Source organism: Pistacia vera, unplaced genomic scaffold, assembly GCF_008641045.1.
Source record: "Pistacia vera cultivar Batoury unplaced genomic scaffold, PisVer_v2 Contig72, whole genome shotgun sequence".
In the NCBI taxonomy this organism is placed as follows: domain Eukaryota; kingdom Viridiplantae; phylum Streptophyta; class Magnoliopsida; order Sapindales; family Anacardiaceae; genus Pistacia; species Pistacia vera.
Window position 1 is genome coordinate 297,387 of NW_022196579.1, and position 26,329 is coordinate 323,715.

General features: G+C 35.3%; 2 protein-coding genes across 2 annotated transcripts; both read right to left on the reverse strand.

Moving 5' to 3' along the window:
- Positions 1-5,394: 5,394 nt before the first annotated feature.
- Positions 5,395-10,726, reverse strand: LOC116114686 (protein SWEETIE-like). Its single transcript, XM_031400821.1, has 7 exons — positions 10,464-10,726; positions 9,970-10,177; positions 8,029-8,135; positions 6,940-7,176; positions 6,746-6,835; positions 6,560-6,647; positions 5,395-5,483 (listed from the first exon to the last, which is right to left on the reverse strand). The coding sequence occupies exons 1-7, from the start codon at positions 10,626-10,628 to the stop codon at positions 5,395-5,397; spliced, it is 984 nt and encodes a 327-aa protein (XP_031256681.1). The 5' UTR covers positions 10,629-10,726.
- A 7,794-nt stretch (positions 10,727-18,520) lies between these two features.
- Positions 18,521-19,757, reverse strand: LOC116114697 (probable carboxylesterase 17). The gene has a single exon (XM_031400833.1). The coding sequence runs from the start codon at positions 19,743-19,745 to the stop codon at positions 18,693-18,695; it is 1,053 nt and encodes a 350-aa protein (XP_031256693.1). The 5' UTR covers positions 19,746-19,757; the 3' UTR covers positions 18,521-18,692.
- Positions 19,758-26,329: the final 6,572 nt, after the last annotated feature.

Consider the following 26,329-nt stretch of genomic DNA (forward strand, 5'->3'; position numbering starts at 1 on the left):
TTCTAGGGTTCGTACATTATCGGGTTCAACCTAGTACTTTCATCATTCAAACTAGCTAGTGGCGTATAGCCTAGTCTGAACAACAAAGGAACCATTTTGGACAGACACAAGTCATCCATTCACAGAGTTAATCAAGATAGGCACGACGTCTCTCGTTTCTAAGGTATTACCACGGCCATTTGGAATAACCTATTGTTTCCATCAACTAAACTAGCTAGTGGTATCTAACCGAGTCTGGTAACAAAAACTCATTAAGCACAAGACGATCTCAAAGACAATAACCAATCTATACTTGAGCAGGGCTACAAGTCGGTCATTCCACAAACAATCTTGTCTGATACAATCAATTAACTAACATCAAGGTTGATCAGGCCCTAATAACAACTAAAGATTGAATTAAATGTAATAACTGAATCTAGAACATGATAGAATGGATCAAACAAATAGATTAACAATAAAACACAAGCCTTCAATTAGATTACATCAGATCCCTAGAAAACAAAATGCAACATAAAGGAAAAGAAACAACGACACATAAAACCATAATCATGAAGAACAAAGGAGGAGGAGAGGAAAAAGAACCTCCTCTCCTCTCCAAACTCCACCTTTCCAAGAAGCCCCAAATGTATTCTCTCCCTAAAATGTGTATCTAAAACCTAAAACCCTCTAAAAGCTGTCTTTATATAGTTTTTAGACAAATGGAAGATTTGTAAATACTGGTCGCTGAAATTAAGGTTGGAAATGCGACATTTATACGTTCTGCGCAATTTGCTCCACAGCGCAATTTATTTGTGCGGTGTCTCATTTTAATTATGCCCCGACTTGTTTGAATTGAGCCCCGGAGTGTTTATGTTGCAGCTTAATTTAATTGAGCCGCGGCGCAAAGTCAAAATTTCACACTTTTACTTCTCGCCTTGATTTATCCGAACTCAAGTGAGTCTAAGATGTCCGAACACAAACACAAGCGAGAATAATCCATTCTTTTGCACCTAAAAACTTGAAAAAAAAAACGCACAACCTGTGATTCCGAAAGATAACGAAACATGCAAGAATTCACATCATAAATCATGCATTAAACCTTAAATTCCTTACAGTTTCACCCCTAAATCACTATATAAATCTGCATTTCCAACACTCAACAAGACCTGATATAGCCGCATCAGATCGTTGAAAGTATCCAGATGATCTTTGGGATCTCCTTTCCCATCAAACTTAATGTCTAGCACTCGGAATCCCTAGGGAAGCGGCGCTTGACGGACCTCCTCTGAGAATTGAGAACTTGCTATTCCCTTCACTTAAGTATTCTGCCAGGCACTTAGATCATTGAGCATTCTCTGCACCTGATCCAACTCAACATTTCCTGGAGGATTCTGTATGCGGGCTCTATTTATTCTCATTTTGAGCAAATAAGCCCTAAGGTCGATTGTTTGAGACCCTAATCAGTCCTGTATGCTTGTGCACGAATGATAAGTGCTTGAAAATACACTTATACTTAGTGGTTTATTGGGAGTATTTGGGGAAATTAGGATTAATTTGCATTAATTAACTTAATTATTTCATAAATGCACTTTTTGGGATCATAGGTATTTTTGTTGTGTTTTTACGGAATAAAGCTTAAAAATAATATTCGGATGAGAGATGATGTTGGCAAGAGAATTTGTGATGACTGAAAACAAACAAATCGAGAATCGGAGTTGAATTGAAGAAGTTATGGCGATTTGAAGTTGAAGGGAAAATCCTGAAAAACGCTCCAATTTTTAACATGCGTCAGTGATTCAACAGTAAATTGAGTTGTAGATGTTGTATCAAGATGATTCTTGAACTATTGGAAAGCTGATTTAAAGTGCTACATTTCATATGTTTACCACTTTTCCAGATTCCATCGTGATCGTGCTAAAAATCACCATCTCTAGAGTGCTGAAGAATGATGCAAGGTTAGAAGAGGAATTGGACTATGCTGCAACACACTTAGTCTAGAATCAACTATGTCGTAGCACAGAGTCGGGGCACAGTCACGATAGCTGGAAATCTTTCTTTTGTTTTTAACTAGGTAAATAGGGCTTAAGAGTTTTAAACTAAATAGAATTAAGGAAAACAAAACCCTAACCCTTGTGGGATATAAATAGAAGTCTTTTAGCATTATTTTGGGGATTTTTTTAGAGAGGATGGATAATATAGAGACCAAAAATACTCAATAATATAGAGATTAAGAGAGATTGAAAGAGGCTTGGACATAAGAATTAGGGAAGATCATCATCAACTCCATTGTTCTACCCAAGATTCCCTAAGTTTTTCTTATCTGTTGTTGTTATTTTGTTATTCATTGATATGATTATGTTTTTATTCTTCTCCATGAGTAATTAATTTTTTGTGATTGAGTGTCATTTCAAAACCCTAGACATGTCTTGAAATTAATAAAATATGCATCTATTTATCTTTTGATCCCTCTTAGTTATGTGATTATTTCTCTGTAAATAGGGTTTAGATAGATTGTCTCAATAGTTTAAGTGCGCAATTAAATTGTTAGAATTAATCTATTAATGCCAATTTAGGTTGCTTAGTACAGAATCGCTTTATTAACCTAAATAACTAGTGATAAAGTATATGTCTGCATACATGGGGGTTAATCACTCAAGATAACTAAACTAACCATATGAGTTTAGCCTTGATTCAGTAGGTCTTTCGCAACTTAATGCTTTTATTACTTTGAATCTAGAGATCATATCCTGGGTTATTTAATAAATAGGGAATTGGGTTATGACCGTGTCTAGTCTAATGACTCAGTATGGAGAGATGCGGGACTTATCAACGTTTGGTATTTTCTGAGCTAATGTGATCAAGAGGGTAGAAAGTTAAAGAATGCTTTTATTATATGTAATTCATGTCTAGTGGTGGCTAATAAACCTTCAATCTCACTTCTCTGATTCATCTCTTTCGTGATTGTTTGCTTGTTTTACTTTATTTAATTTTAGTTTGCTAGTTTTTGTTGAGTTTTTATAATTTGTGACAAACCCCATTAGAAGTAGATAATTAATTAAGTTCACAAATCTTCTGCGAGAAAGACCCTTACTCTTTTCTACTACACGACTTTGCTTTAGAATTTAGTGAGGTAAAATTAGGTGTTGCATTTGCACGCATCAGCGAAGCAGAATCATGATAGCTGGGGTAATACATACTGTTGTACTCCTTAGCTTCTTGCCCGTGATGTTAGTTAAAATCGAAACATCAATTTTTATTGCTAGATTGGCATGCATGACTAATCTTGCGTGCCTGTAAGGTATGAACTTGCCTTTGGTGTGGGCTAAAACTGGCACGCTAGTGCTAGGCATTTCGTCATTTAAGACAAGAATCTCTACAACGACCATTATTTTCCTTTTCCCCCATGGGTTCCTTGCTCGGTCGCCTTCCAAGATTAATATGTTCTTGGGTCTCATGCTCATGAGTGATGTGTGTCCTCTCCCGTCAGAGTTGACGGTCACTTCTCGCCGCTGATAAACCAAATTGTTCGCCAACTGGCCTATTCTACCCGCTAGGGGCAGGCTTGGTGAAGAATGACCGGTTAGGGTCCTAATTGGTCTATTGTTCCTTTCTCAAATTTACCACATTTTGTTGCACCACTTGTACAACTAGCGACCTTATCATGTCCATCAGTTGCCCATTTTTTGGGTTGGAAGTTCTTGCCCCTAACTGATTGGCGAGATGTTGGGGTGGTACTAGTGGTAAGTGACTTTGAGCAGTAGTCTGATTGACTTCCTGATGAGTTGTTTCCATATTATAATGGTTTCCGATCGTTGTTCTGGGTACTCTAGATGATCTAGTATGGGCCATAATGACTTTTCCAGTGATCGGAAGTGTTATGGGAATTGTTTCCTGCTGGGAATAAGAGAGCTTGAAGGGGGCCCTCGTTCTAGCGCAAAAATGTTTATACGAAAATTCACACCAACCGGAGAGATTCGATCGACCTTGGTGGAATTGGAATAGATGTGTGCGTGCTTAAATGAAAATCAGCAATGAATAATAGATGAGTAATAAAATAAGAACAGAAGACGATTTTTAAAGTGGTTCGGCAAGTTGAAACTTGAGCCTACGTCCACTGTTATCTTATTGTTTTTCAGAGCTTGCAAAAAATGTGTATTTTACCAAGAATAATATGGTAACCCCTCTTTCATTGTCTTAGAGGGTATTTATACATAAACTTTGCAAAGGAAAGTGAGGTAAATCCATGATTGCGATCAGATTCGGCATGCAATCCCGTGATTGTAGTGATTGTGCACTAAGATTGCGTTGACATCAGTGTAGATAATATCAAAAATAAAAAGAAAACAAAATTAAATAGAAAATAATAGAAAATATAAAATTTTTGTACAAACTCAAACAAAGCTCTAAAATACCAAACTTATAAAAAGTAAAATAACCAAATTGTTTTATAATAATTAGCTCAAGGCAAGAGATTAATTTAACAAATAAAAGAAACAAGAGCCAAAACTCTCTGTTTTTCTCACAAATAATCAATACAAAGAGGTGTTTACAGTATCTCTTAACCGCCCTTCAGCGTTAAATAAACTTTGCTTGGGACACACTTGTCCCTTTTATCTAGAGGTGGGAATTTAGGTCCGGGCCCAATGGGATTGCCCAAAAAGGGGACCTAGGACTGGTCCTTGGGAGGACAGGTCCTATAGGGCTCGGGCCCAGACCCGGACTAGGCCCAATGAGGAGGGACCGGTCCTTGGGTTGGTCCCTCCTCCAAGGCCTGGGCTTGGGATCAATCCTTGGGTTGGTCCCTCATCCAAGGCCCAAGCCTAGGACCAGTGCCAAGGCTGGGCCCAAACCCCCACCCTTAATTTCCCATACACCCTCGGGAAATATCAATAACCACCTTGTTATATATTAAATTGACAATAAATATAAGGTCTAAACTGAAATTTTGCAAATTAGGGGGGTAAAATAATTTTCCATGCCCATAGGACCTAGAACTGTTCCTAGGGAACAATTCGGGCCCTAATATTTCTCATGGGTCTGGGATCGGTCCCAATTTGAGACCAATCCTATTGGGCCCAGTCTCAGGTTCGGACAGGATTGGGCCTTGCCCAGCTCTACTTTTATCATTTATAATCAACTAATGCCATTTGTTTGGCTTAATTAATACAAATCTTAAGGGCTAAGGAAAGGGAGGTGGAAAGCCACAAATAAGACATGTTTCCACATTACAAATATAAAAATAACTTTTCAAACTTACAAAATTTTAACAAGGAAACAAAAAAAAAAAAAANTGTGTGTGTGTGTTTGTTTCCAAAAGTGAATTTGAAAACAAATCAAAATGTTTGAATTTTGTTAGGACTAATGAAACTTAAAAATAGAGAAAACAACTTTACTATGTTTTCTCCATTTTCTCTTTTAAGCCTTAATTTTAGTCCATATTTTCCTATTTCCAAAGAACAAAAACACACCAGAGCTGGTGAACAGCGTCTTCACAATTTCCCATGCTGGAATATGGAAAACAAGAAAATGAGAACGCGGCCATAATAGATTATTCATGTGTAAAACTTGGAATCATATAGAAACTTACATGAAAATATGATAGATATGAAAATTTATTATGCCATCACAGAGGCTGCTCAAAGCACAGCATTAACAAAAGGTTCATTGTGAAACATAACCAACAATTCAGGATGCCATTTAGAACAAGATTTGCTCTAAATTGGATAACACTTTCAGTACATCTGTGTGTCCGTGTTCTTGTGTGTCCGTGCCAATGATAATATATATCTATGCATTTAAAGGTCTGTCTATATATGTGTGCGTATGATGGAAAACTTTTGAAGAGATTTCACACTCAAGTTGGATTGAACACGTCTTTTCACTATCACCAAATAAATTTGACCATTCTACTTAAGAAACAACTCCAGTTTGCAATTGAAATAATAATTTCCTCAAAAGAAGGTAGTATAACCTAACTTCCCTCATTTTTTAATTAACTGAAGTCACCAGCCAACAGAAACATCTATCACGTGATAATATCTCTTATATTGAGCACAAAAGAGAATTTTTTTTATAGGAGAAGTAAAGAAAGATTATTTCCAAGGAAGTTATTTTGTTGATAATCACACACACACACAGAGATTTGTTTTTTTTTTTTTTTTTTTTTTAATTTATATTAAGCAACACACCACAAGAAGCACTTTGGGAGCAGAACCGTAATCCTTCATGGGAGGGTTTTGCATATAAACAAGTTCGACACCACCCTAAATCCAAAAGCCTAAGCCAATGGTTTGCTGGTTAACTGTTGCATATAAAACCTTCACTACTCACAAATTTACCAAAACACTTTGTACACCACAAAACACAGAATGATAATCTACTTTCTATTAAAGTAAAATTGAAAGCATCTTCCTATCTAACACTCAGGAGTCGCTTCCCTATAAAATTCATTCCAAGCACACCTGCCACTCGAAGTGCAATCTATATTATACTAGTAAATCAAAGTACAATCTAAAGTATGATTTTCAGTTCAAACATATAAAAAAAATATAAGTTCTTGGTAATGCAAACAAGAGTACACCTTTTGTGAACGGCAAAATTAAATGCCTTTGCAAACAACCCTCCAGTTTCTTTGCTGGAGGAAAAGGACCTTTTCCCCTTGGTTGAACCTAGTAAGAATGAAAACCATGACATGTAAGAAAGACAATTTGAATATCTTAAAAAAAAAAAAACAAAAAAAAACAAAAAAAAACTAACATGTATTCACCTGTGCCTCAGGATTCATTCCAAGAGCAAGCAATGATCCCAAAGCTTCTGCAAATGCATCCCTCACAGACAATAAAGGATCCTCAAGAGCCTACTAAAAGCAGCAGCAATAATGATATACATATAACCAGCTCCTCAGAAATTGACGATAATAAAAAAATAAAGAGGGGGAAAAGGAGAACAAATAACAGCCACCTTGACACAATGAGAGGCTGAACTGTCAAGTCCTCCAACACCAAGACCTGGTCCTCCAATGTTGGCAAAAGCCTTCAGACAGCGTGCAGCAGCTATTCTAACAACAAACGATTTGTCCCCAACAGCAAACCGCATGATGAGTCGGAATGCCTCAGTATATGCTGAAGCAGCAGCACTACCACCAGAGCCTTCCAAAGCATTTTGAAGCAAAAGTAGAGCCTCTTGTCTCACAAACTCCTGCAATTTGAGATTTGCAAAATTCAAGTTAATAACAAATTTGAAAGTGAACCTATCCCACATCAGTCTCTGTCAGTTCTTCAGCCAACAAATTCTCATCTCTGGACGGTAATCAAAGTTCAATTTTCCAACTCTCCTAGTAAAAAAGTAGATATCATTAAGACTTTTTCTTTTCTTTTCTTTTATTATAAGAAACAATAAAAATATTTAAAATTTAAATATAAATGGACTTACAAAGAGGTGGACTCAAAAACAAGACAAAACAAACAAAAATTCAGTAACTCCACATCTAACACTCCCTCAAACAGGATTTAAAAATTCAGAAAATCAATATAAAACAGTAGCTTAATCCTTTTGAACTCTTCAAATTGCTTTATAACTGAAGCCCACATAGAGTATGAACTGTCTCCTATGGTAAATCCACTTCATCATCCTCAGCTTCTTAAAAATTCCTTTATTTCTTTTAGTCTGAATGACCCCCGTCGCAACCAGTTTATAACACCTCCAAACGACAAGAGCTTTCTCACCTCCACAAATTCTTAACGGAATCCAATAAACAATGACACAAAAATTCAGTATAACCCAATCTATATCAGCCTCTCCAAAAATCTTGAACCATTGTTTCTACACATAAGACACCAATTTGGAGAGAAAAAAACCCTCAGCACCAAGATTGAATAACATCAAATATATTAATCTTTCCATGGCTTACCAACCAATACAAAACCTGAAGTCTTTCATTAAAGGCTGAGAAAATAAATCTTCCTCTATCAGTTCTCCCTTCCATGTTTTCATTCCTTGTTTTCATTAATGTAAATAAAATTTTTAAAGTTGCTTATTAAATGAAACTACCTCATTAAACTTCATTAGTTTGGTTGCAATAATAGTTGTTTCAAGCAAACCCGAAGTAATTCTTCTCCCAAAATGTCGATATAATTCTCCCAAGCATTGTGTGGCACCTACCAAAAAAAAGGAATTCAGATTATCAGATGTACAATCAACAGCAAAGCAAGCAGAAGGGTTAGGCGAACTTGCAAGGAAATAAGAAATATGCTTTTTCTAACAAAACCAGATAGCATGTATTTACCAAAAGCATGTGATATTAACACAGATGGTGCACAATTATACAATAATGCAAGCAATATTAGAAGAATTTTATATATAAAAAAGGAAAAGGCATCAAGAAAATCCAGAAAAAAGGTGGTGAAATACTGGTATGAAGTTATTATTAAAAAAAACAAGCAGTAGAAAAAAATAGATAAAAACCTTAACGTCTAAAATCCAATAAACCAACAAAAGGCTGTTTGCTGATAAAGGCTAGATAGGTGAGAGTAACAAACAATATAAATCAAATATAAACAAAAAGAGCTAGAAGATTTTAGAATTTCGAGATGCCACTTGGGTGATCATTTTCCTTATCTTTATAGGTTTTGTGTCAATAGAAATGTTTACATGCACTCTTTTATAGTTTTCTTAGCAAGTTCTCTAATATGGAATTAGAACTTCAATTTGAAAAGGAATTTGAAGGAGAGAGACACGTGAAAATCCATTGAGCTTTTGGAGTTGACAGGAAACGTAAATATTGATGAGACTAAAAAGGATTGAAGATTAAAAAACTTGGAGGCTTTGGGCAATTACTCTTGTAAATCCTTTTATGAGTGGTTGTTAAATGATTCCCCATTGATGACTTTAAACCTTGCAAGATAATATGGAAGACTAAAATCCCTTCTAAAGTCCAAGCCTTGTGGGGCTAAAGGCAAAATCAATATGAGATATGTGATTAAAAGATAGTATCTCTTGATATATCTCTCTCCATCTTGGTGTGTCCTTGGTCAGAAAAGTTTGCAGATTATGAATCATCTCTTCTTTTATTGTCCTATGGCTTCAAAATTAGGGTATAGAATTTATAAATAATTCAAAATATCATGGCTATTCCAAGTTCTTTAGATTCTTTACTTATAGAGAACTTTTTGCTTTTCAAGAAGGAAAAATGCTAAATCTCTCTAGAAATGTGTTGTATCAGCTCTTCTTTGGATTATATGGCCAGAAAGAAATAATTGTACTTTTGGTGAAACAAGCAGCAACAATAAGGGACCGTCGGACAGAGTTAGACTTTTTGCTTCTATTTGCGTATCACTTTCAAAGTAATTTCAAGACTCTTCTTTTTTCTCTTTATACATTAGTGAGAGGTCTTTTGGTCTGACTTTGTATGGATTGATTCCTTTGGCTCAAGGAAGGAAGATTATCTTTAACAGAATTTTGTCATTATCTGGTATAGAATTGCTTCTCTTCTCTAATTCGTTGATCTCTTTGTGAAATCTAGTGCACTGATGTCCTATCTTTTTGAAACACAAAAGATAAAAAGAAGACTCAAAAACATACATTATAGCTCCATAATAGAATGCTTCAATCATTCAAAAGGCCAATCACTCTCTTGTCCCAGATACTCCATAAAGAGGGGAACTGGATAATTCTCCAAAAAATGCAATTACTTATAAGCTAAACTTCTACAAATTGCCAACAATCCTACCATTGTTTCACGCATAACACAACAAACTCCCAAAAAATAAATAATAATAATAATAAAATTCATGGATCAAATCTACCATAAGACATAACAATTAAGCAAAAGATTATCACTACTTCACCTTTGTCTTATACACGTGCAAAACAGTATGCGCAAGTATCAATTTTCATGCATTAGATTGAAGAACAACTTTCATCTCTTCTGCTATAAGAGGATATACAGTATGCGCAAGTGTCAAGCTACAATATGTGAAGTTTTTGACTAACCAGCAACTTTCTGAGGCTCGCTCTTCTTTCCATCAGAAAGAAACCCTTGAAGACTGCTCACTCTTGAATATATCGAAATATTGTCTCCCTTTAATATTATTCTTCCCATCGCTATCGAAGCCAAATGTCTCACAGGTCGGCGAGCACCAAGAATAAGCATGGAGTACAATGCTTCCTCGCACTTTCTTTGCCATAACAAAATTGATTCCTAAATCAATCAAATCCAAAAGCAGACAATCCAATAAAATTAAAAAAAAAAAGGTGGAAATGTACATAAAATAGATTACTACATTTAGCTAAGACTGAACTTAATTTGTTACTTCCTACACAGGAAATGCTCAAAGCAACGCAGATCAAATGCATTCATTTAAAGAAAACGCAGAAGAAGTATAATGTGAAAGGAATAACAAGCATTGAATCAATTCGCATGGTTAAAATCACATTTGGAGTAAAAATGAGTACAGAAAGAAAACGCAGCGTTTAGATCGAGTGACCTTAGGCTCTTCGTCAATGGCGGAGATGAGATCGGAGAGAAGATCGAAGCAGAGGAGAGGGTCAGGCGATTGTTGCGATGCGGAGGTGACTATAGACTCTAGCTGCGCCACCAATACGCCGAATCGCGAGAGAGGAACGTTTTCTCTCACGTAGTTCCTCGCCATCTGCGAAGGAACGAACTCCTTCAGTTTCACAGTGTTTGAAGAAGGATCAAGTGAAGAAGTTTTTAAGTGGAAGAGATGCTAGCTCACAACGGTTTGGCCAAAAACCTTTCCGAAAGAAAATAAATAAAAAAATTTGCCAACGCTACAGTGAGGTTTTTTTAATTTTTATTTTAAGAAAAAAAAGGTCTAAATTTTGAGGGTTTAACATTTAATTAGTGGTCGAATGTGGTTCAATAGGAAAAAAAAATAATTAAAAAAACATTTTTAACATTTTCGTGAAATCTCTGTTAGTAAAGGTGAGCACCCTAAATATAATATGTAATTCCTTAAAATTGGGATATATTTTTTTATTTATTTAATACATTTTTCATAGAAATATCAATTTTTTTTTAGGTGATAACCTCATTAATTAACATCTATTAACTGTTTATATGCTAATTAATTAATGGTTTATTATCATCTTAAAAAACTCTGAATTCAAAGTAATATCTTTCAACTTTTATTATTTTGGTAAGCAACCATATGAATTTAGCAAAATCTTATAATTTTAATCCCAAAGGGTTAGTCTGACGATTAAGAATATTTATTTCTTATATTGATTTCTTAGATTCAAATTACCTTAGATCACTTATCACATTTGTGATTTACGTTACTTCCGTGTTAGAAGAGTTCAATCCTGCATCGATGCATCTTCGGCCTTGGGTTCACATAACTATTAAGGGTAGTTAATAGTTGTAAAAATCACCTTGAGTTTTAGACCAGAAAAACAAACATTGGCATACTCGAGCTTGAAACTAAAATCAAATCAAATGAACTTGGCCGCACCCCGAAAGCCAAGTATTTATGGCATTGCATAAAGAGGAACCAATGCACTCTACATCGTTCACAATCATATCTAGGCACTTTGCTGTTATTTTACAGTAATTTTCAACAACTTATTACTTTAAATAATTGAATTTGGGGGATCAAGTTGAAATTAACCAAGTTTTGAAGGGTTCCCTTTAGGTAATATCTTTCATCTTATTTTCGACAATTATTTTCTCTGTCTTTTTTATTAATGGAACAACAATAAATTATATATATATATAATTTGAGATCTCAACTTTGAATGTGAACTCATATACATATTTAAGTGTCAACACTATAATGATTATAAAACAATTGGATAAGTTAATAACTTTCCTAAAATCAATATGGTGTAGCAACCATTTAGGATACAACTCTTTTATGTGTAACAATAATCTTGTAAATAAAGAGATTCCGATTGCAATCTGTCAAAACTTGAGTTGGCAAGAGAAGCAGAAAGAGGAAAGGAGACTGCCAGAGCATGCCAAGAAAGAAGAGAATGACAGAAAGACTTTTGTACTTTTGTATATTGTATACTCTTTGTGTATTGATTCAATTTATACATAAAACGTAAGCATAAGAATGGAAATGTAATAAAGTTTAATTACACAAATTATGGATGATTGATTTGAGATGATTATGCCAAGAATCAAGGCTGGAGTCAAGGCATAATCATAGGATGGAAGGAAGGTTGTGATCAAGCCATAACCACAACATTATATTCATCACTCTCTCTCTCAAGCTTGTGGTTTGCATATGTCATAAACTCCAAGCTTGTGAAGAAGATATGAATGTTGTCTACTGCATAAAGGTTTTGTAAAGACATCTGTTGGTTGCTCCATAGTGCGAATACGAAGAGTCTTGATTATCCCTTTCTAAATTTTTTCTCTAATGAAGTGACAATCAATTTCTATGTGCTTTTGTTCTTTCATGGAACATCGGGTTTGCTCAATGTCATTTGCGGCCTTGTTATCACAGTATAATTGAACAAGCTTACTTGTTTGTATTTCCAAATCTCCTAGTAACCCAAGTATCTAGGTGATCTCACATATTGCTTTTTTCATGGCTCTGTATTAAGCTTTTACTGATGAAAGAGATAATGTCAATTGCCTCTTTGTTTTCCAAGAAATCAGAGCTCCTCCAAGCTTTATACAAAACCCGGTGAGGGATTTTCTCGTCATTGGACATGTGGCCCAATCAGAGTCGCAGTATGCAGTAATGTCTAAATTTCTGTCTTGAGGTAAAAGAAGTCCTAGGCCAGGACAATCTTTCAAGTACTTAAGCACTTTCATTGATGTATCCATGTGGGATTGCTTTGGCTTATGCATAAACTGGCTGAGAATATATGTACACAGCATAGTTGATGTCTAGTTGTGTCATGGTGAGATAAATAAGCCGCCCTATAAGCCTTTGATAATGTGAGGGATCCTCTAGTGGTGGATTAATTTATGAGGATGAGATCCCTTTATCATAATCCTGAGTGGTGAGCTTGGAGTTTTGTTCGACCGAAACAATACTTGGTCTGCATGCTGACAATCTAGAATCTGATATAAGCTCTAGAACATACTTGTGTTGACTAAGGGAAGTGTTGATCAGAGATCTTGCAATTTTAATCCCAATAAATATTTTGGTTCCCCAAGTCTTTTATTCGAAAATGTCTGTTGAGATGCTCTTTTAATAATCTGATGGCTGCTTCATTATTACCTGTGATCAAAATATCATCAACATAGATGATGAGGGCAATGAAGGTTTTACCTTTCTGCCAAGAGAAGAGTGCATAATCATACTTAGATTGGACAAATCTTAAGACTGTGAGAGCTTCTATGAATTGTTCATTCCACTATCAAGATGCCTGTTTTAAACCATAGAGGGACTTTCGTAGATGACATATTGTGTTCTCCCCCTGTTTGCGAAGTCCTTGTGGCAGATCTATATAAATTTCTCCATGTAGATCACCATGAAGGAATGCATTATGAACATCCATTTGATAGAAAGACCAGTCTCGAACAGAAGCAATAGAAACGAAAGCTCAGACAGTAACATGTTTGCAACAAGGGAGAATGTCTCTTGGTAATCAAAGTCCTATTGTTGAGTAAAGCCCTTGGCAACTAACCAAGTTTTCTAACATTCAATCGATCCATTAGCACGGTGTTTGATTTTATAAACCCATTTGCAACCAATAGGATTCCGATGAGGTGGACAAGGCACCAAGTCCCAAGTATTATTCTAAGCAAGAGTCGTAAGTTCATCTACCATGGCTTGCTACCAGTGAGGATGGTGAACAGCTTCATAATAAGTGGATGGTTCACGATTGGCAAAAATCTGATGAACACATACCATGTGGGCAGGAGATAGACGGTTATAGTTGACATATTTAGAGGTCGGTTAAGGAGTATCTGATAGAGCCAATGTGGTGGAACAAATGTAATCTGTTGTCCAGATATGAGATTGGGTGATACGGGTGGACCGTCGTTGAGGAGGCCTAAAAGTTGGTGTGGGAGATACTTGAGGCCTTGATGGTGGTATGGGAGATACTGGAGGCCTTGATAGTGGTATGGGAGATATTGGAGGCCCTATTGGTGATACTGGAAGATATGTAGGTGAAGTGTCAATACTTTGTGTTGTTTCTACCAATGGAGAATCAGGGATTAAACTAGTAGGTATGTATACATTTGATGGGAGGCTGATGTCATTGGCAGGTAGCATTGTAAAAAGAGAACTTGTCAGCCCATCATCCTCCAAAAAAATGGTTGACTATTGAGGAGGGGAGTTTGAACTTGCTTCATTGTTGAGAAAGAGGAAACTATCTTCATAAAATACAACATCTCGAGAAACCATAAATTTGTTTGTAGCTAGATCATAAAGATAATAATTATTCTAGAGCATTGGGCATCCCATGAAAATGCACCGAGTGGCCCGATGTCCGAACTTGTCATTGACCCAATAATGGCAGAGTAATAGAGAGAGCCAAATACTTGTAGATGATTGTTGTCAGGTGTTTTGATGAATAACATTTCATATGGAGTCTTACCACCAAGTATCTGAGTTGGCATGCGATTGATCAGGTAAATGGCTCTAATCACACATTCACCTCAAAATTTAATAGGAATGTTGGTTTGGTGTTTAACGACACGGGCTACTTCTAATAGGTGTCGATGTTTTCTCTCGACTACCCTATTTTGTTAAGCTATATAGGTGCAAGAACTCTCGTAAAGAATTCCAAGAGAGGAAAAAAGAGTTGAGCATTGATGGTTAACGAAGTCATGAGCATTATTTGTCCAGACATGTTGGACAAATGAATGGAACTGATTGGTGACCACAGTTAAGAAATTTTTAATAGTGAAAGTTTGGGCTTTTGACTGCATAAGAAAGACCCATGTGTCATGGGAGAAATCATCTACAATTGTGAGAAAAAATATGGATCCATCATGGTTAGGAGTGTGGTAAGGACCTCAAATGTCTAGGTGGGTTAGGGAAAAAAGTTGTATAGTAGAGAATGTGCTATGTGGGAATGTTATATGGGATTATTTTGCTAAAGGGCATATTGGACATGTAGGTTGAGGGATTGACGCACTATGACCCAGTCTTTAATGGAGAATGAAAGTATGTTTATTGATATTTGTATTACAATGAACAGTTTTATCTGTAATACAAGATGACAAACTTTGAAATTTATTGGAAAAATTATCAGGAGTCCAATAGTATAAACCATTATTAACTCTAACCAAGCTCATCAGTGTCCCAATCGAAGGGTCTTAAAATTCACGTGTTAGAAAGGAATTTTAAGAGGCAACTATTATCAATGCAAATTTTGGAGACAAAGATAAGATTAAAATGGAAGGCATGAACAAAAAGAACATTCTTGAAAATTAATTTTTCAGTGAGAGGAATTGTTCCTATGTGGGTGGCTGGGGTGATATTCTCGTTTGGCATACGAACGGATATAAATGATGCAATGGTTTTATGAGAGAAAAATTTTGGGTTGCAAATAATATGATTACCAGCCCTTGAATCAATAATCTAAACATCATCTTTAATAAAATTCAAGAAAAACTATGTACCTGCATAAGATACGGTAGATATGGACGAGATTTGGTTCATCATTTGAGGGATTGATTGTATTGTTCTATACTAATAAGTGGTGATTAGACTTGATTTCTAGCAAGAATGGTGGTAACTTGATGAATGGTTGAATTTCCACTTTTGTCCAAAACGCCCATGTAATTTCTAGCAATGATCCCGAGTGTGGTTCTATCTTTTACAATATTCACAAAACAATTTTGGTTTACCTGTTTTGGAAGATCCAGACCCATTGGACCAATTTGAACCATTTGACCCATTTGACCAATTAGGCCCATTAGCCCAAGTTGACTTGTTTGACCTTGTGTGTGATGTGGTGGCATGAGGACCTTGCAATTGATAAGTCAAGTTCTGGCCATTGGATGAAAGATTTGAATCTTAGCTCTTCATCCCTTCATATATAAACCCATCTTTCTCATTTTGCAAAAAACTTAGCTGCTCCACACTTTTTTTCTCTCCAGCCAATGGCACAAACTTCTTCTTCTCACCCAAAAAAGCGACGGCCTCTCCTGATTTTGCACCATCTATGACAAGTTGCTATTGGCTCTCCTCTTGGACAGCCAACTAAAAAGTACAGTGAAAGGCTGGCAACAACGATGTGGCTAGGATTTGGGTGTGAAATGATGAGAGGAACGATTTGTTGAGCCCAAGGAGAAATCGACTAAGCCTCTCCTAATCTCGAATTCTTTGGTATTGCACAAGGGTTACCGACGGCCCATCAATAGTTTCTTTAGCCGCATCTAACTCATTCCATAGGGAATAGAAGGTGTTGAAATAGGTTGTTACGGTGGAGTTGCCTTGGTGGATGTTGGCGAGTTGTTGGCGAAGAGTGAAAACTTTTGCTAGATCGAGCTTCCCATACATCTCTTTGATGTGTGTCCACATCTTAGCTGCTAGTTCCAATAGAGGCAAACCGACCGCCACTTCAAACATGAAACAATTTCCGATGTAGGATCTTACTAACATATTACATCTCTTCCAATAATGGTAGAGATGTGATTCAATCTATAGTGGTGGAATCGAGCCATCAATGAATCCCTCTTTATCTTTTGTTATGAGAGCTCGCCGGAAATCGAGAGCTCAGATAGCATAATTGTCAAATCTGGTTAAGGACTATTTGAGGAGAGCGATTTTCGATCCATCAGAAGTCAGTGCATTCAAGGCATCGCCTGGTTCAGGGCGGCGACTGTTGGTTGGTAGAATTTGGAAATTGAATGGTTGGTTCGGGTAAGGATTTTGACCTAGATCATAACCCGAAACCCAAATGGGTTGGATTGATTTGTTGGGTTTGGGTCGATTTTTATTGTTGGTATTGGGCCAATCTGAGTTGTTGAGGTTGGGCCGGTTTGTATTGTTGGTATTGGGCCAGTCTGAGTTGTTGAGGTTGGGCCAGTTTGTATTGCTGGTGTTGGGCCAGTTTGAGTTGTTAGGTTTGGGCGGCTTGATTTGTTGGGTTTGGGTTAGTTGGGTTTGCTGGATCTGGACTGGTTTGATCTGTTGGGTTTGGGTTAATGGTAGTGTTGTCAAGGGTGGCTATGGGTTTTGTGATTGAGATGTTTGCCATCTGTTTGACAAAATAGGATAAAAGAAATAAAATTATGAGGAGAACTAACAAGTTTCTATTTGCAATGCAGGGACAGAAAAAAGATGTTAGCTGAGTGGAAGCTGTGTTTATGAAGATCACTCTGATATCATGTCAGAACTTGAGTTGGCAAGAGAAGCAAAAAGAGGAAATGAGATTGCCAGAGAATGCCAAGAAAGAAGAGAATGGCAAAAAGACTTTTGTACTTTTGTATATTGTATATTCTTTGTATATTGCTTCAATCTATACATAAAATGTAAGGATAAGAATGGAAATGTAATAAAGCCTAATTACACAAATTATGGATGATTGATTGGAGATCATTATGCCAAGAATCAAGGTTGGAGTCAAGGCATAATCACAAGATGTAACGAAGGCTGTGATCAAGCCATAACCACAGCATTCTATTCCATCATAGTCAACTGTCAATCAATTCAAATCGCCTTATTTTTCAATTATTAGATATAATAGAAATGGTCTATTAGATTCTTATATATATGTAATTTTAGAGTTAAAATTCATCCCTAAGGTATAATATAATAACAAAATCATCTTGATGCTTCTCAAATAACAGAAATCCCCCTATTGTGAAGATTTAAATGTTAAAATAAAAGGTAGAAAGGTAATTTGGTAATATTTAATAATGCATAAGGCTCACTAACAATTCATTAACGATGGGAGGATTTAACCACTATTGGGTAGCCGGTGGCTGAGCAGTCAATTAAGACTCTTAAGTGTATTACTTAAGAGATTCTGAGTTCGATTCACCTCAGTCCCTAATAGAAGTTGCCACTGAAGCTCTTTTTGATCGATAGTTCTAAGATCTCGAAGGATTAGTTGAAGTGTATGCAAGTCACAAGTTGGCCCAAAAACCCTCGGCTGTCTACAAATTAAAAGATGATAGGAGGATTGTTATTTTGGAAAATTTTTGTTATTATATCGTATTTTAAGAGATTAATGTCGTTAACTTTTAATTTTATTATAATATTATTGGACTGAACATAAAGTATTATTTAAATAAAGTAGAAGAGACATGAATATATACTTACATAGTATCCCAAGAATGGTCCACTACTATGAGACTGACCACTTTCAGGTGTCACAAAGAGGCACCAAACCCAATTTGTTTATATTTCTTCAGGACCTGAAGAACTATGGGTTAAAGATCCTTTCATCCACATGGTCTACTCCTCCTAATTCAACTCCAAAAAAAAAAAATATTATGCTTTTTGGTCAAAAAACCAAGCTTCTGTTATGACCTTTTAACTCATCACTCATGTCAAGTATCAACCCAGTTTGGAGGACCTCCTCTAAGAAGATAAAAGAGTATATCTTAACCGTCAATCACATATATGCAACAAAACAAAGTAACTATAAGCTTTTAATTATTTTTTATTAGTATCAAATACTCCAATACAAAGAAGTAAAATACATACGTCAACCAGATCAAGTAGAAACTATACGATAATTATATATCCAGCTGCTTTCCCTTTCAACACTACCATTTACTCTAAGATAATTACATGTATAAATTAATGACACCTTTTTTATATTGTTTATCGGTTGATGAACGCCTTGACATGAGACATCATTTCTTGTATTCGGATTTGAGAGAACGGAGAATTGTGCAGAATTTGAAATGCATGTCCAACTCCCTTGTACATCACTGTTTCTACCTTCTTGCCGGCGCCCGCCAACGCGTTGCAGAACTCCAAGTTCCTGTCCTTAAGTATATCCATTTCTGATATACACACCATCACTGATGGAAGTCTCAGTTCCTGCAACCTCGCTGCACCATTTGCTAGAGGATTGCACCATGGATGGTCTCTATTAGCCCCTAACGGTAGTGACAACCGCCAATATGTATCCGAAGCTGATAGCGTCAGAGCAGAATTAACCGGTTGAGTCATGTGTTTTTCGGACGCCGTTCTCGACTCTCCTCCAAAGAAAGGTTGCATCAATATGCTACCCCTGAGACACAATGGCTTAATCATGTTGCTATTGAATGCGCCACTGGATCCCAACCTCGTGGCCACATTGTAAGCAATATTGGCACCAGCACTATCACCAGAAAGGAACAAGCTGGAGAAATTGCACTGGTTTATCCACCAATTGTGCTCACTGGACCCATTTAAAGCCTGCTGTTTCACCCACATAAGGGTGTTGACGCCATCGTCATATGCGGCGGGGAGACGATTTTCCGGGGCTAGACGGTAGTTCACGGACAAAATCACACACCCTGCTTTGGAAGCAAGATTGGCTAGGAACTCATGGTAACAACTCCAAGCAGCTGAGCCAATGCAAAATCCACCACCATGGAAGTAAACAAGCAAAGGCAGCTTGCCTGCAGGGCAGCTCGGAACATAAATCCGCGCCCATAAGTTCGAGTACTTATCGATGAAAACATCTTTCGCCGCAACTCGAGCATCTAATGCCGCGGTGCAGGGGACAATAGGGATGGCTAGAGGCCTCTCGACATGACCATCTTTGTAGACTCTTAGGAATCCTTCAATTTCTTCAATAACAACTCCACGGTTGTTCTTGCCTACTTGAAGCTGGTTGAGCCTTGGATCAGTAAAAACTGCAGCCATTTTCTTTTTACTTCTCATTCAACAATGGAAAGGAATGGTTTAGAAGTATGGTTATGATGATGTTCTAAGGTCTCCTTATATAGAAGAATTACAAGATTCAAAGAGAAGAAAGAAAAATTCTCAAGGTGAAAGAGGAAGCTTCCTCTTCTTTTTCATCTGACAAGTGGGCAACTGAACTCACCAAATAGCATCATACGGATTCTCTTAAGTCTGATAATTTTTTTCTACAACTCACTGTGTAGAATAGTTGAGAAGAAATAGCTATATTAACTTTGGTAAGATTAAATTTTTGACGATTGGATATGATTCGACAACGACTTATGAAGAGTTGACTTGTAATAAGCCACTTGTATCATGAATAAGTTTTTAAGAGTCAGAAAAATCGTCGTTGAAAATGATATTTAGGAATAAATACAAAATCAACTATTAGAAACTTATTGACTTTTTCATTTTCCAACTTCCTCTTTTTCGTTGAAATTTTCTTTCTAAAGAGTAAAAGCATAACACTTTGAGGGAATAATGAGATTATATTTCCACATTATTCATATTAATGTTCTATTTCTCTTTTTGTTAAAAGAATACTCTAGATGCTTGATTTTATAAAAAAGCAGGAGAAGGAAGAAACAAATAAGTCATGTATATTCATCTTTGTGAATGTGAGCAAGGAGATATATCAATATTATGCTAGTACATAGGTGTTGGAGTTGTCGACCATCTCAACAATAATAGGTCACGCAAACGCATTCGATGGTTTAAGCCTATTCCATGAAGAGCCGTTGTAAGATTTCTCTAAGTTATTAATTTCTTATTGAATTTAGGTTTAGGAAAAAAGATTCTTATACTACAAGGTTTTAGTTTTTAAATATAGTATATAAACATATTTTTCTCTTGTATGAGTATGATAACAAATCATAGGGTAAACTATATTCATTGTAACGAGAGAGGTGAGACAATATACTTTACTAGACGTAGCTTGTTAATTAGGTGAACTAAAGTAAATTACGTGTATTATTCTTTCTCTTTACTGATTTTAGTTTTGTATTACTCTAGATTGTTCCAACAGGAATTTGTGTTGTAGGCAAAACATTAATTTCTAAGTGAAAACGTTATGAAATTTTTAACTTCCAGACTAAAGTTACGCATCCAGTTGTTAACTTCTCAAACCCTAAATCAAAAACTAGCTGCCGACGCTCATCTATAATCTGCATGTTAAGAAATTTCAGAATATCCACAGCTGTTAAGAATTTGTGTGTGTGTTTATATGTATCTATCAAATTGTTGCTGTCGATTTGAGTGGATAATTAACGTTTATGCAAATGGACAGTCAACTTTAATTTATTCCTCATATATATCATCCTATCTTCTATCTTTTGCTTTTTGATTCCCTTGTGCAGTCTCTTGCTGTTATCTTTTAATCCATTAATGCTTCTCACAGCTACTATTTCAATAAGATAACATTTCAGATAGGTTTCGCATTTTGTTGAATGCTGTAGCTTGAACTTTATTCACAACTTTACGTCGTTCCGACCCAATTTGGTTTCGCTTTCTTGATTTGAGCTTTATCTGAATATAATCAAATTGTGATCATTGATCATAGTGTCGATAATTAGCCAAAATCCGATCACTTTTCTTTTATTCTTCATGGGATATGGATAAAAACTATTTTAGATACAACCATTGAGATGAACCAGAATCCAGAAATTGAAATACATTAAAATGAAGGTGATAAAAGAGGGAGAGAAAACAGGCATGTGAAGAATGGGTTAAAATAACTACTGTTGGAGTCCCATACTGACTAGACGCGCTCAAACCTACTGGTTTATAAAAGATGGCAATATTCTTATTCAACAAGATTTTATTGAGTGGGGAGTCAAGTCTACCTCAAATTCTATCATGGTATTAGAGCTCAGGTTCAATTGCGTTTAGTGTTTGACTAGTGGTGGAGGAGTTAAAGTCAGTAATTACCTCCAATAACAGGCATGACCCAGTAATCCTCTCATTCAACAAGCAACAAGCTTGACCGCCCACTCAAGCCTACTGGTTTATAAGAGAGGTTAATCCTCTTATTCAACAAATGGGTGCGTAAACTGACATGAACACTCCTAGTCAACAGATCAAAAAAAACAAAAAACAAAAGAAAACAAAAAACAAAAGAGAATGGGTTAAGATTTTGTTCTTTGTACTTGGTTGCCCTTAGAATCTTTTATCTTCCGTCCATCTTGTGGCCCAATGATACTTCATTCTAGATTCTTCAAAGAAGCATTTTCTCATGATAAAGTTTTCTTCATATTTTGTTCTTTTTCTGTAATTTTGTCAACTGAATTTGAAAAAAAAAAAAAAAAAGAGAAATTAAGTTGATTATATGCACCATTGATGAACATTAAGTTAACAGAAAAGGCAATTAAGGTATATTTGCTTTCTGGTAAGGGTGATTCTCGGTTTAAAACAATGAATTTATTTTGTTAATCAATCGTTTCATAGAATTTTCAATTGGATTCAATGCGATCTTACTTTGAAATTAAGTTAATTGGACTAGATGAATTAATTAAATAAGTTGGTGCTTTATTCTAGGTGAATTTCCATCCAATTCAATGCTTCGGAATATATTTTTGCAACATGGGTAATACTAGTTCAAAATTTATATAAGAATCACCCTTTAGTAGTCGGGTGAAGCGATAAGAACTCTTGAATATATTATTTAAAGTCTTGAGTTTGATTCTTTTCAATTGCTAATAAAGGTAGTCATTGAATTTGATTCTCCTTTAATTGCTAATAGAGGTGACTAGTAAAAGGTTTACGCGTTCGTTAACTTCAGGATCTCGAAAGATTAGTCGAAAGGTGTATAAACTGGCCCGAACACCCCCAGTCACAAAAAAAAAAAAAACAAAATTATATGTCAACATTTCGGCAATATTCCTAATCGTAGAACTAAAAATTTTAAGTACAATGAATTTACACTAAGGTATTTGGTAATCTAGAAAGACAGTATGAAAAGCACCATAAAAAAAGGGAAAGAGAACATTTAAAACGAGTCAAACGTTTTTCTTTGCCATCATAACACCTTACGTAAATACATATGATAAGATATAAAATTATATCTCGCCGTGGTACAGCAATAAATTAGGTTCGACAAGTATATTGCCACAAGGGATTCGAATATATTCAGACCTAAATTTGAACGAAATATTAAAGTATTTTGACGAAAATTAATTATAATCCAAATTTAGAATATGGGAAAGTTGTGGCATGCATGAAGGGAGGAAAATAAATCCCTATAAAAAATGAAGCTTTTTTCTACCTTTCCACAGACATTTTGTCAAAGTTTTTATTGATTCATGTTCTATTTTTCTGGCCATTTTTTTGAGTTGAACCATTATCTAATTTCTCAACTCTTTTATGTCTAATCACTTTGTTAATAAAATTATTTATGGCTGGAAGTGGAATATGAATACAATTATTATCATTTAAAAAAAAAAAAAAAAAAAATTCTTTGACAGAAAAGGCTTCTCTATAAAATGTTTATTTGTCAATCACTTGATTAATTTTTTTTTTTTATTTTTTTTTATGACTAGGGTCTCCCGGTCGGTGTACATTTTGAGTAATACACCAATAATCTTTATCAATCCTCTCGGCCACACAAAGGTAGTTTAAATGTTTTTTTTTTTCAAAAATCATTTTAAATGTTCTTTTGTCTTAAAAAAACGCATTTATAAATTTTAATTAACACACAACTTTTAACTATTTGGAGGTGCTTTTGACAATGTGAAAAGTACTTTCAAACATCTGTGTGGACTCATTAACTAATAACTAGTTTTTGGCTAAAAAAATTAGGGGTTTGTTTGGTATGACTTCTTCGCATATAACTTATGAAAGAAGAATTTATTAAAATAGTGTTTGTATGAAAAATATGATATTTTTAGCTTAAAAAATGTAAAAGAGATTTATGGTCGTAAATTACCAAAACAGACTTTAAATATACTAGAAATGATAAATATATATATATGAAAAATATGATATTGTTTAGGTTAATTGATTCTTTTGGTCCTAACCCAGGGTTTGTCCTAAGATAGGATGACCGTTTTGTTCTAGCCTCCTTGTACATTCTTTTTTTATTCATGCATACTTACTTACCAAAAAAAATGATAAAAAAAAAAAAAATCATTTTGGATATATTTTTTGTTGGGATTGTGCCTTGAATCCCACATTGATTGGGAATGAGAGTTGCAAAAAGTATCTCAAAAAGTGTAAAATAGACACCAAAAGAATAGTCATTGTGGGCTGTTATTAAGGTGTAATTGGACTTTTTAGGATAGTGTAAGGAGTTAGCAATTTTTCTCTTCTAAAAATTGCATAATTGTAAGCTTTTATGTAGTGGATTGTTTGAGTGGATACTGGACATAGGCTAAATTGATTGGGCCGAATCACTTTAAAATTCTTGTGTTTGTTTTGCTTTATTTTTAGTTGTTTGCTTTAATTTTGCGTTTGAGTTGTGAGAATCTTTTTCAACAAGTGGTATCAAAGCCCACGATTCATGATTTGGGAGAAGGCAAACTCGAGAGGAGGTTGGATTTAAGAGTAGATCAGAGACTGTGAAGCATCTCAAATTTTCTGGAGGTATGTCTATGTTTGAGGTTCCTTTATTTGATGGTAAAATTAATTTTATGTTATGGCAAAGTACGATACAAGAACTTTTGGTACAACAACATCTTGATCAGGCATTAGAAGAGAGTAAGTCATAGAAGATGTCTGTTAGAGAATGGAATAGAATTCAAAGGAGAGCTATCAGTATAATCAAATTGGCCTTAGCTCCAGAGATAAAGTACAACATGCTGATTGAGTCTACACCAAAGCGTTTGTGGGAAAAACTGGAAGATATTTATGCGTCGAAATCGTTGACTAACAGACCGTGTTTGAAGATAGATTTGTACTCTCAGAAGATGGATAAAGGTACGAGTCTCCATGATCATTTAAATTAATTTAATAGGCTAGTATCTCAATTCTCAGCTATTTCTAATGAGTTAAAGGATGAAGAAAATGCATTGATATTATTGTCATCTTTGCCTAAATATTATAGACCTTCAGTTCAAACTTTGTTGGTAGGTAGATCTACTTTAAAATTAGATGATGCAAATGCCTTATTGCGTGAGAATGAAAGGTTTATGGGATCAGAGAACTCATCACTTAGAGGAGATATAGTAGTTGTAGAAGGTTCTAATCGAGGAAGGACTCAAGAGAGTGGTGATAAATCAAAAGTTAGAGATTACAATAATAAGGAGTGTTATTATTGTGGAGAGAATGGACATATCCAACCACGCTGCAAGAAATTAAGGGAGGATATGCTTGCTTTCAAGAAGGCTCAACAGATAAAAGATTCGAAGGATGATGCTTAGGTTGCTAATAATGAAGGTGAATTTTTAGTAACATGTCCAGATGAAACTCAAATTTTAAAGGGTGAAAAAGGATGAGTTTTAGATTCTGCTGCATCCATGCATGTTTGTAATGATAAAGATTGTTTTGTTGAATTGAAAGAAGATGGAAATTATGGAAATATTGTTGTCGGTAATAACGAGAAAGTGAAGATTGAAGGCGTTGGTAGCGTCGTCTCAAGCTTCACAATGGTGTTGTCAGGAAGCTTCGTCATGTGAGGTATTTACCGAGTTGTAGTCACCATTTGATTTCTTTGGGTGAGTTGGCTTCTCATGGATATACTTACATCAGTCAAAGAGATGGATGCGAAGTGTATAAAAATGATGTTCTGATTTTGCAAGGCAAAGAAATGAAAAACAACTATATTTGCTTGATGAAGGTGTGTGTCTTAAGAAATCAAGAAATAAAGTTGTTCAAGTTCCTGTTGTGAAAGAAAAGAAGACTGTCATGCGAGTAAGATTTTCACATGCTAATATGATGTTTGAGGATTCAAGTCAAGGATAGAATTGTTGGGATTGTGCCTTGAATCCCATATTGCTTGGGAATGAGAGTTGCAAAGGGACTCTCCCCTTTAAATAGACTAGTAAATTGGGCTTTTAAAGCGTCTCAAAAAGTATAAAATAGATATCAAAAGAACAGTCATTGTGTACTGTTATTAGGGGTGTAATTGGACTTTTTAGGATAGTGTAAGGCGTTTGTAATTTTTCTTTTCTAAAAATTGCATAGTTGTAAGCTTTTGTTTAGTGGATTATTTGAGTGGATAGTGGATGTATGCTAAATTGATTGGGCCAAACCACTTTAAAATTCTTGTTTGGTTTGTTTTATTTTTAGTTGTTTGCTTTAATTTTGCATTTTAGTTGTGGGAATCTTTTTCAAAATTTTTAACCAAAAAAAGAAAAAAAAGGAAAAACAGATTCTTAATGGCACCCTTAATAGATTTACACGAGTTTCAAATTAAAAAATGGTTAAAGTCAGAAGGAAAAATGGGTTTATTTTCTTATCATTTTCAGTTTCATTTTTGTTTTACTCTTGCAATAAGACATTCAAACTGGTCCTGTAGAAATTGAGTTGAACAGTACAGTACACCACCTTTATAGTTTATAAAGATATGAAATGTGCCCATTTTAATTAGTGGCAGAAATATCCCCTTCCACTCAGATTTCTTTTATGCAGAA